We start from the raw sequence: 12,143 nt of genomic DNA, 5'->3' as shown, positions 1-12,143 counted from the left end.
TAGTTCTCTTTGTCTAAAGAAAAAAAGAAGCAAACAAACAAAAGGCAAAAGAACAAAATATTTAGCTTTTTTTCTTACCTCTACTAGAGTAACTCAATTCATATTCACTTAACTTCAGACACAGACTTAGAGGTAGCAGGTCATGCTGTAACTCATATACAGGTAGGATATACAAGAAAGGGCTGGCATTGGTTATGTTCTGTGTAAAGGAATTGCCTGTGACATCTACTGGTGTATTTCACACAATAAAAATATAAGAAAAAAATCCCCAGAAATACTTTTGTCCCTCTTACCTTCAGTTCTAATGTTGTGTCCCTGTCTGAGAAAATGAAGAGGTGTTTTATCTGAGAAGCCTTTTAATACTGTAGTCCCTGTCCCCAAAACGAAATGTACTGCAACTTGCACTCCACGGGGCTGCACTTTGCATCTGTCTAGAAACAAGCTTGTACAAGATGTACCTACGAAGTTCTGTGTTAGGAGCCTGCTGGGCAAGGATCAATTTTGGTTGTCATTAGGCTTTCAGTGGAGCACAAAATACAGGTGTTAGCTTAAAATTGTTGAACGTATAAGGACCTGGATAGTAGAGGAACAGCCCCCCCAGTGCTGTCTCTGGTAAATTCACAAAAATTCCAGAGCTGAACAGCTCTGACAAGTGTGAGGGAGCAGGAGGCAGGCTGCTTCTCAAAATTGAAATGTAGCCCTCTTCAGGACAGAATGGAAAAGCCTTTCAGCCAGAACTAGCAGCAAAACACATGCTTTTGGATGATGAAACACAGCATACTAAGCCAACAGAAATATTCCAGTTACTTTAACTGGAAGAGGGCAATGATTTTCTGTTGGATTTGTATTCAGGGTCCCATGGTCTTCAAAAAGTGCTATAAGGTATGTAAGGAGTACCTAAGGAGTGGAACAGCATTTTAGTCCTATACTGATCCATCTCCAGCAGCATAATGACCTTGAGCAACCTCAGAATTTCCATTCAACTTTTTCCAGAGAAGAGACAAACATTTTCCTAATCAACAGGAACAGGAAAAGAAAGAAATCATTGTCACACTATGTAAAACTAGTCAGGAGCCTTCTACAAATCCTCTTATACTGGTGAAGAAGGACAAGGCACACCACTTCAATCAAAGGTCCTAAATACGAAGCCCATCTACAAGAAGAGATGGAACGAGGATCTGGGGAGCTACAGATGTGTCAGTCTTCCCTGTGTCAGGGAAGGTCATGGAGCAGGACATCATGACTGACATCACACGACATATACAAGAAAACTAAGTGATCAGGCACAGTCAGCATGGGTTTATGAAAGGCAAGTCCTGTTTGACCAACCTGATCTCCTTCTACAACAAGGTGACCCACCTAGTAGATGAGGAAAAGGTGGTGGATGTTGTGTCCTTAGACTTCAGTAAAGCCTTTGACACCATTTCCCACAGCATTCTCCTGGGGAAGCTGCAGCTCATGGCTTAGATGATTGTTTTCTGTGATGGATAAAGAACTGGTTGGAGGGCCGGGCTCAAAGTGTTGTGATGAACAGAGCCAAATCCAGTTGGCAGCTGGTCATGAGTGGTGTTCCCCAGGGCTCAGTATTTGGGCCAGTTCTGTTTAATCTCTGTATCAATGATCTGAATGAGGGGATCGAGTGCACCCTCAGTGAGTTTGCAGATGACACCAAGCTGGGTGGGTGTGTTGATCTGCTGGAGGGTAGAAAAGCTCTACAGAGGGATCTGGACCAGCTGGATCGTTGGGCTGCTCAACAAGGCCAAGTGCCGGGTCCTGCACTTGGGTTACAACAACACCAGGCAGTGCTACAGGCTTGGGGAAGAGTGGCTGGAAAGCTGCATGGCAGAGAGGGATCTGGGGGTGTTGATTGACAGTGGCTAAACATGAGCCAGCAGTGTGCCCAGGTGTCCAAAAAGGCCGCCAGCATCCTGGTTTGTATCAGGAACAGTATGGCCAGCAGGACTAGAAAAGTGATTGTCTCACTGTACCCGGCACTAGTGAGGCCTCACCTTGAATCCTGTGTTCAGTTTTGGGGCCCTCATCATAAGGACACTGAAATACTAGAGAGAGTGCAGAGGAGGGTGATGAAGCTGGTGAGGGACCTGGAGCACAAGTCTGATGAGGAGCAGCTGAGAGAACAGGGGCTGTCTAGCCTGGAGAAAAGGAGGTTGAGGGGAAACCTTATTGCTGAAAGGAGGTTGTAGCATGGAGGTGGTTGGTCTCTTCTCCCAAGTAGCAAGTGATAGGACAAGAGGAAATGGTCTCAAGTTGTGCCAGGAGGGGTTCAGATTGGATATTAGTAAAAACTTCTTCACAGAAAGGGTTGTCAGGCACTGGAACAGGCTGCCCAGGGCAGTGGTGGAGTCACCATCCCTGGAGGGGTTTAACAGGCATATAGATGATGTTCTTAGGGACATGGTTTAGTGCCAGAGTTAGGTTAACGGTTGGACTCGATGATCCTGAGGATCCCTTCCAATGAAAATGATTCTATGATTCTAAATAATAGAAAATATTGTTATTTAGTCTCTGCATGGTATGGTGAATGTTTAGACCTTACAGTGAACAGAGGTTCCCTGGGTCAAATAAATTTCAGACATATGCTGTCAGTTTAACCAGGGGAGAAGACTTGTTGCAATAAAGGAAATTCTGATTAGGTACTAGGGAAGAAAAAAAGAATTAGTGTGATAGTGACCAAACTGGAACAGGTACCCAGAGGACTTGTGGAAAGCCCATCTTTGGAGGTACTCAAAACTCAACTGTATGAGGCCCGGAACTACCTATTCTAACTTCAAAGTGGAATTACCTTTGAAGTAGGTCCTTCTTTAAGTACAAGGTTAGACAAGTTGTTTTCTATAGGTCCCTTCCAACCTGGAATATTCTACAGATCTAAGACTGCAAAGACATCTTTTAAGCTAAAATGCTGAATACTGATTTTCTGTCTAGGAGGGAAGTGGGATTTGAAGTTAAAAGGAAAAATAAGTCAAAAACTTAAGGTAAGTGCCAAAGTAGATACATATATAAATATGTATTTGCATATATCTACACCTCACTCTTCTCAAAACTTTTGCACCAGACCTGAAGTGTGATGTTTGTGCTTTACACTGCTCAACAGAATATACATTTTGAAGTCAGATAAAATAATGGAGGATACTAATTAGCACAGGAATTAAAATTCTACTCAGATAAACACAGACGAGACATAGACAGCCATTTGCAACATCTTCTAGAAAGGATCACAGGTGATATCTGAGGAGGGACACAATCTTCTTATTGATTTTGAGCCGCAGCTTCCACTGCGAATAGGTTCATTCAGAATCAGTAGGGCTATTTGCTGCAAACAGCCCAGTGACAGGAGAACTGTCAGAACAGGTTGATGAGAGACCTAGCAATAGGCCACAGTTGAAAATGGGTGTTTGGGGATTACAAGTTTGGGTCTAATAACTAGAAAATGTGTTACCTCCAAGTATTATTACAAGCTTAGTTGTAACCAGGTTGCAGCCAAAATAAGCTGCCTATAGGCAGCACAGTTGGAACTGATATTTTGTACAGGCAGTGAAAATCCCCCAAAGGAAAAAAAAAAAAAAAAACAAAACTCTGAGCAAGTAGCAGAGCTGTCAAACCTTGACCATTTCTGCCCATAATTGAGCTGCAGAAGAGCCTCCAGCCTCCCACTGAAGTGACTTATGTTCTTGGGTCAGCCACAGATATTCCCAGTACATCCTTGATGGGCAGGTTTTCTCTGCCAACAGCTCAAACAGTCTTGGGGGGCTAGAAAAGAGGTGCAGCCCACTCACATATCTGACAGATTAAGTCCTTCAGCTGGCTGCAAAGATACATTAGAACTCAAAGAAGAGCAGAGGTATTATCAGACTGAGCTTCCTCTTGATTTTTCACCAGCGTTTCAGAAAACTTCTTGGTACTTCTTACATTTTCTTTTTTCTTTTCTTGTATTTTTTTTTTTTTTTAATATACATATATATAAGCACTTATTCAACGGTAATTACCATTGTCCTTGGAGGTCCCACAGCAATCACAGATTAAATAAAAGGAAATCAAAACTGACTGAATGTGGAGTGGTAAAAAAAAAAAAAAAGTCATTTCCAAGGCTTATTGCATTCCTCTTTCTACCACACTAAGCTCTATTGGCTTTTTAATTTGCTGTCATATCAAAAGAAAGCTCATGATTAATTTGCTATCAACTGTCAACAGATAACTCTTTCTGAGCCCTGCAGTTTCTAATGTACTTTTCTACCACTGGATATGTGTTGGATTAAGAAAATGCCAACTAGGTGTAATGAATCAGAGCATCACACTAGAAAAGCACAGCTATACTGTTTCAGTTCCCAAATATACAACAGAAATGTCTCTTTACCTGGAATCTCATCCGTCCCTCCATTGGTGTGTTTGAATCGATCTCCTTCCACGTGGACATTTGGACACAGAACATCTGGAAAGCAGAAGAACCGGTATAAAATTATCACAGGTAAACACATCATTTTGGAAGCTACAGTACTAACAAAAGCTGATCTCTTGGGTTTTGTTCAACATTTGCACAGGATCTCACAGCAGTAACTGTTTACTTCTCTCTGCATGCCCTAAACACCCTTCTCCCCCTACCCTATCCCCTAATCACAAACTGGGCAAGGGACCCAATACACTGTAGTCTAGTTATGAACCACTTTTTGCTGACTGGCCAGCCAAGAAACCAAACAGAACAGATGGTTTGAGCCTTTCACTCAACGAGGACATTGTGGCAGGATGCAACCCCTCCCTTTCTTCCCCTCCCTCCTTCATCATGGACATCATGCACATCTCCCTCTCTCTTTGTTTGAGGCTGACAGCTTCTTTTGTTTGGCCCCAGAGCACCCGGACCAGGGCCATTAGGAGAAGGGAGTACCGAGGTGCCAGTGAGCCGCTGGGCACCTGCGGCCAGTGTGGGGAATGTTGGGAGGCTTCAGGGGCACCCACAGCCAGTGTGGGGGTGCAGAGAAGCTTCTAGAATGCCTACAGTCAGGTCTAATCAGCCAGTATAAAATGGGACTCTCGTCGAGACTCTGCCCATTGTCGCAGGTCTCTCGGAGCACGAGCTCAGCCACTGCCGCCAGGAGCCACAGCCCCCGCCCCGCTTCCCGGGACTGAGACTCCACTTGCCCTGCCACCACTCATAGGATTGCGAGTACATATATATATTCCGTGCACATTTGCACGTGTACTTTCCGTACTCACTACGAGTACGTGTATCCCTTTAAAATAATCTCACACCGTGTCCAGGCAAGTGTGTATTCGTCCCGGACTCAGGGCCGGCTCCGGCATTGTTTTGGTGAAGCCATGTGCATGCACTCTGTGGACCGCCTGTTGTATTAGTTGCTGCCCCTTAATAATTTTCCTCAACTGATATCCAAACCTGTGTTTAAGTCACTTTTGGAATGCTAAAACCCTGTTTCTCACCGGTTTAATAAAAGTTGTTTTGGACCCTACTGTCCCTTAAGATAACCTCGGGGTGCCTCCGTGACAGACACCACTCTGGGTTTTTCACTAGCCTGTACATCTACATGAAAGACACAAAAACTTAAGAAAATTGAAAATACTATTCCACTCCCAGATGTGTTGGAATTTCTGAAGGCCCAGCTGACATAGGTATGTTGCCCAAACTTTTTAGAAAGGGCAGCTCCTACTCAGAAAAACCTCAAACCAGGAGTGCTAAGACAGGAAAAGGAATCCAGAGCATAAAACAATGAAGTGACTTTAGTCACACCAAGGTCCCATCACAGGCCAGTACCAGACACAAAAAGTGAAGTCCACTCTCCTGTATCATATTGTCTAACATGTGATTCTCCTGTTAACAATCCTCCAGGACCATGACTCTTTCTGTCTCTGCTCCTTGAGTCTGTTCAAGCAGAAAGCAGCATTAAATATCACTAAAACTTTGAAGAATATTCACCCCTACACACAGGTTTCAAAAAAGTCATTAAAATACCCAGTCTTGTCAGCTGTTTCTCATGCTCCCAATTACTGTCAACACAATCACAGGTAAATGCTTTTCTGCAAAGAACTGTCTACTTATCCACTCCTTTCCTGCCATATCTCTGAAATAACATTTATTCATGTTTTGTTTTCCCAGATTGATAAGTAATTGCATACTTGTTAACAATGGGGACAGGTAGTTCAAGGAATCCGTTTAACGAGAATATAAAAATGAGCCTCTGACTTTTTGCCACTTGCACAGCCTCAAATTTATGTCCTTTATCTTATTTAAAGAACAGTCAGGTGAGGAGAGCCAAGTAGAACACATGCAAATACCCATATCCTGTGCAGTTGCAATACTTATCTTGATGCCTTCTTTGCTTCCGTCTTTATTACTAAGACTGGCCTTGAGGAATCCCAGACCTTGGAGGTAAGAGAGAAAGTCTGGAAGAAGGAAGACTTTCCTTTGTCTGAGAGGATCAAGTTAGAGATCATTTAGGCAAACTGGACATCCATAAATCCATGGGCTCCGATGGGATGCATCCACGAGTACTGAGAGAGATGGTAGATGTTATTGCTAAGCCACTCTCCATCATCTTTGACACTCAAGTCTTCAAGAAGGACAACCCAGGAAACTGCAGGCCAATCAGCCTCACCTCCATCCCTGGAAAGCTGATGGAACAGCTCATTCTGGATGTCATCTCCAAGCATGTGCAGGAGAAAAAGGTTATCAGGAGTAGTCAACATGGATTCACCAAGGAGAAATCATGTTTGACCAACCTGATAGCCTTCTATGATTGTATGACTGGCTGGGTAGATGAAGAAGAGCGGTGGATGTTGTCTACCTTGACGTCAGCAAGGCTTTTGACACTGTCTCTCACAACATCCTCATAGGTAAGCTCAGGAAGTGTGGGCTGGATGAGTACACAGTGAGATGGATCGAGAACTGACTGGATGGCAGAGCTCAGAGGGTTGTGATCAATGGTGCAGAGTCTGGTTGGAAGCCTGTAGTTAGTGTGGTTCCTCAGGGGTCAATACGGGGTCCAGTCTTGCTTAACCTATTCATCAGTGACCTACATGAAGAGACCGAGTGCACCCTCAACGAGTTTGTTGATGATAACAAACTGGAAGGAAGGGCTGATACACCAGGAGGCTGTGTTAACATCCAGTGAGACCTGTACAGGCAGGAGGACTCAGCAGAGAAGAACATGATCAAGTTCAACAAGGGCAAGTGTAGGGTCCTGCACCTGAGGAGAAACAACCCCAGACACCAATCCAGGTTAGCGGTTGGCCTGCTGGAAAGCAGCTCTGCAGAGAAGGACTTGAGGGTCCTGGTGGACAACAGGTTGACCATGAGCCAGCAGTGTGCCCTTGTGAGCAAGAAGGCCAATGGTAGCTGGGGTGCACTAGGAAAAGTGTGACTAGCAAGTCTGAGGGAGATTGCCCTCCCCCTCTGTTCTGCCCTGGTGAGGCTGCATCTGGAAAACTGCATCCAGTTCTGGGCACCCCAGTTTAAGAAGGACAAGGAATTACTGGAGGGAGTCCAGCGGCTACAAAGATGATGAGGGGTCTGGAGCATCTTTCTTATGAGGACAGACTGAGAGAGCTGGGGCTGTTCAGCCTGGAGAAGAGAAGCTGAGGGGTTATCTTACCAATATTTATAAATATCTCAAGGGTGGGTGTCAAGAGGATGAGACCAGACTCTTTTTTGAGTGGTTCCCAATGATAGGTTGAGGGGCAATGGGCACAGACTGAAGCACAGAAGGTTCTATCTAAACGTGAAGAGAAACTTCTTTCCATTGAGGTGCCAGAGACCTGGACCAGGCTGCCCAGAAAGGTTGTGGAGTCTCCTTCTCTGGAGACATTGAAAACCCACCTGGATGCATTCTTGTGCAATCTGCCCTGGTGAACCTGCTTTAGCAGGTGGGTTGGACTAGATGTTCCTGCTCCGGCAGGGGGATTGGACTAGATGATCTTTTGAGGTCCCTTCCAATCTTTAACATTCTGTGATTCTGTGATCTCCAGGTGTCCCTTCCAACCCCAGCCATTCTGTGATTTTGTGATATGGTAGTTAGTATCATTTCCACCTGGTGTTTAGTACATTATTCCTTCAGTATCATTAATTGTTGTGCTTGCCAAGGAGCAACGAGGGCCAGCTGCTCCCTAAGGGATGGGAAGTCAGGAGTTGAGGGTAACCCAAGCCCAGCCAGTGCCCTCACCAATGGGGCACAATCTCACAGGGTTCTCTGAAGACTTTCTAGAGCAAGCCTACCTTGAATTGTGCATGAAGCTTCATACAAAATCTTGATATAAAAATTGCTGTTCTCAGGAGATTGCCAGCAGGCTCTATATCTCTCCTCCTGGTTTCTGACTCTCAGTGAAAAAAACAAGTAAATAAATAATTCATAAAGTTTGGTTAAACCTAGCAATGAAATCAGATATTTTTTCCTATTTTACTGTGCTAATGAATTTATGGTCTGGATTATCAGCTGCAGATGAGGCACTCGCAGCTCAATGGAAAGAAAGGGGACTGTAAAAGCCATCTCCAGAAGCCTCAACAGTCAATGCAGCAACCCAAAGCAGCTGAACACATTTAGCCACCCCTTTGACACAGCAGTGAGGGAAGCCAGAGAGGGGTTGCTCATGCAAGTTTGTGCTACCCAGGACATTTCAGACTTTCTTTGGAGCAACTTTAGGGCTGTCACTTCTATAGATAATATTCAGAGTAGTCAATTTTTTTTTTTTTACCACACCAGGAACCAATACTGATTGATGCACAGTGTCATTTGTGCTCCCTGATGCCTATTGGTTTCAAAGCCGGGATACTTCATTCAAAACTGCTTATGCCTTGACATTAGAAGTTGAAACCGTGTTGTAGGTGCTCCTCTGTCATTTGGACTTGATGATCTTAAAGGTCTTTTCCAATCAAATGATGCTATGATTCAATGATCAAAGGTCTGCACAACTTCCCAACATATATGCTTTTAAATACATATTGTTTAAAATTACTTCCTTGTCCTTTATGTAATATCCTGTCAATCCTTTGCTTTAATTCCAAATTTTATCAGCAAAGATTTTGCATTTATGTCCATGTGCTTCATGGAAAAATTTAGTAGCACCAGAAATGGTATATATCCCTTTCACATTTGCACTGGAAATGATGACTTTCTACTGACACCTGCTACATGAGATCAGTCAGCTATTAATCCATTGTAGAGTGTTACTTTTTAATGCAAATGTCATTCAACAGACAATAATGATGCCTAAGAACAAATGTATTATATCTAGGCAGTTACCATAACAACGAAACTGTAACTCTCAACAGAAAGAATTTCGTTTTGTTAGAGATTACCTATTTCTCATAAAGTTATAATCCTTGAATAGGAATATCTCATTCCCATTCTGTAATACTTTGTTCACTGGCTTCGACATCAATTATTATTTTTTGTCAGTGAGATTAGGCAAACTGGTCTATAGCTGTACCTATGAATAATTTTTCATTTTTTAATAGTGATACTTTATCATCATTTCAAAGTCCCATAACTAGTGTTGAACAAGGGAGTTATATATTTTCCCAGGTATCTTTCTTCTCTTTTACTATTGTTATTCTCTGGTAGCCTTCATGTAGCCTCCTTTTTCAGTCCTTTTTCACAGATTTCCAAATTGTTCAGAACTGTTTGTGGTTCCCACATCACTAAGAAAACAGAGAATCCACTTCAGCGTTATGGAAGCTTTGGTGTTGACTCAAGGACAACAGTTTTTTACCTGCCTTGCTCCTGGGTTGATCTTTACTGATAACCACAGACACATAGAACTGACAAGAGTCACAGCCACTACTCTGTTTTCCACCTTGTTCCCTCTTCTCCCTCACTCCAGCTTTACAAGGTCCTCTGGAACAGAGGGACATTTGATAAGACATTTGCTGCAGGATCTGCTTAAGTAAAAATGAGTAACAATAGAAAATATTGTGAAATAGTATTGTAGTCCCTATCACTGAATCTGTAAAAGAAATGGACACTGTATCTCTTTCAAAGAGGCATTCACTTGTTTCCAAGAACTAGAGACATTTGCTTATGGAATATTTATCCTGAATGCTTTTTAAAGAGAATGGATCGAGAGCGGCGCTGAGGAGAAGGACTTGGGGGTGTTGGTTCATGAGAAGCTCAACTGGCTCAGCAATGTGCACTTGCAGGCCAGAAGTGGTGATTTAGAGAAGAAACATAGACAGAAACACTTTACCCCAAAGGGCTTTGTATTCTCCAGCAAGAATGCCTTTTCAGGAGATGGCCTTAGCCACAGTCCAATTGTGATCTTTTGAACACATCATTTGAAAGGGAACACACCAAGAACTGATGCAACACATTGGTCACTGAGAAATTCTTACCTAATCTGTGCTATCTTAGCACTGTCTACAAGTGTCTTGCACACTAGTTTTAAGATGGGATGCACCAGCCTTTGGAGATGTGCATCAGATATTGACAGAGCTTTGCAATGGATATGTTTCTTTAAAGCAGATGAAGTTGAGTAAGACAACTCCCATCATAAAAATGCTCAAGAACCTGGAGGAAATGGGGCTCTCTGTCCTGCTACATATGACCCTGACCTCCTGCTCTGAATCCTGCTCATCACTGAATAGGCAAGTTGGTACGTTTGAGCTTCTTGGTTCAAGAAAGCACAATGTAGTTTTCTGAAAGTGATCTAACCACAAATAATACTTTTTTCCTTAAGCAAATCATACTGAGATCAGTTTGATGATAATGAGTGATTCAAACCTCTCTCCTACATATCATCCTTAGACTATTCCCTACTAAAAAATCCTGAAGCTGTCAAACATTTTAAAGTTAAAAGAGACAGTACATCTTACAGAGTATATGCACTGTAGGAGAATGTCCTCAGAACACGTCAGATCAGGAACTTTCATTAGCATTAAATTAACATTAATAACATATTGACATGAAACCGTAATAATAGGGCTGCAGTTTTGGAAAACAGCAATGTGAATGTTCCGATCTTTTATGTCTCTTTGCTTCCAAGCCATTTCAAAGGCAAGTGAAGGTAAAGATACAGAAAAAAAAAAGGAAAGCAATAGAGAAAGGGAAAAGAGGAAAAGAGGGAGGAGAGGGAGATGAAGAGAGAAGGAAGGAAGGAGGGAAGGAGGGAGGGAAGGAGGGAGGGAAGGAGGGAGGGAAGGAGGGAGGGAAGAAGGGAGGGAGGGAGGGAGGAAGGGAAGGAAGGAAGGAAGGAAGGAAGGAAGGAAGGAAGGAAGGAAGGAAGGAAGGAAGGAAGGAAGGAAGGAAGGGGCAGGAAAAGAAAGTGAGAAGATAGAAGTGGGAAAGAGGAGAGGGAAAGGGCTATTTTGACACAGAAGGGTTCATTCATTTAGGGTCTATAAACATACAAATGGAGAAATGATTTGCACTGTAGTGGGCCATTAAATGTGAAACTTCCTTGAAACTGAAGCAAAAGAGATTGAAACCATAAGGCACTTTTCCCTTTCTGACATAATCTGTGGACTAGCTTATACGAGGAGCACATGAAGCACCTCCACCCTCTGTGTGTGTGTCTGCCTGGGGAACGAGCAGTAATTCGGACCCAACGGGCAGGTAATACATAGAGGGGACCTGCAGAGGGCCCACACCGATGGGCTGTGGTGTCCTCCCTCACCCCATGAGTTTATGAATCTCCTGTTCTATTGGTACCATAGGAAGAGCATAATTATGGGAAGAACTGCGTTCTCCATGAGTGCAATCTCTGCAGCTGTTTCCTAAAACATCCTTTTGAAGGCAAATTTGTCACTTGGAAAGTTTGGTTAAAGTCACAGTGTCATCCTACTACATCTTAGGGCTTTCTCTGGAGAAAACTTCCCTGTAAAGCACTAAACACAAACCCCAGTTGCCAGTGCTCCATCCTTTGCTCCTTAGGACTCTGCTTATATAGTTTCTTCATTTTCATTTTTATTCTTTCAAGAAGAAGTAAGCCCTCAGCTGCCAAGGGCTCCTCCAGGAACTTGTGTATAATAAATGCTGAACACGTGCAGCTGTCAAGTTACACAAGAATAAAGTGGAGAGGTGAGAACAGAAACACAAGAAGGCTAAAGCAAACATTATTACCATGTTTCTTTTTTTTTTTTCCAAACTGAGAATTTTAGGATTCCAGAATCTCATCAGCACCCAGTCCAT

The 12,143-nt window shown here is 43.2% G+C and overlaps 1 protein-coding gene across 3 annotated transcripts in view; it reads right to left on the bottom strand.

Annotated features, from left to right (window-relative positions):
* COL22A1 (collagen type XXII alpha 1 chain) overlaps positions 1–12,143 on the bottom strand; it is a 232,188-nt gene that overhangs the window by 158,361 nt on the left and 61,684 nt on the right. For all 3 annotated transcript variants that reach the window (XM_071803774.1, XM_065831575.2, XM_071803775.1), the window contains exon 4: positions 4,373–4,447. In XM_071803774.1, the coding sequence (XP_071659875.1) occupies positions 4,373–4,447 (75 nt within the window). The remainder of the gene's footprint in view (positions 1–4,372; positions 4,448–12,143) is intronic.

The sequence above is a fragment of the Patagioenas fasciata genome, chromosome 2 (assembly GCF_037038585.1).
Source record: "Patagioenas fasciata isolate bPatFas1 chromosome 2, bPatFas1.hap1, whole genome shotgun sequence".
Taxonomy (NCBI): domain Eukaryota; kingdom Metazoa; phylum Chordata; class Aves; order Columbiformes; family Columbidae; genus Patagioenas; species Patagioenas fasciata.
Note: the sequence above shows the minus strand (reverse complement) of the source record. Positions and strands in the feature narration are given on the sequence as shown.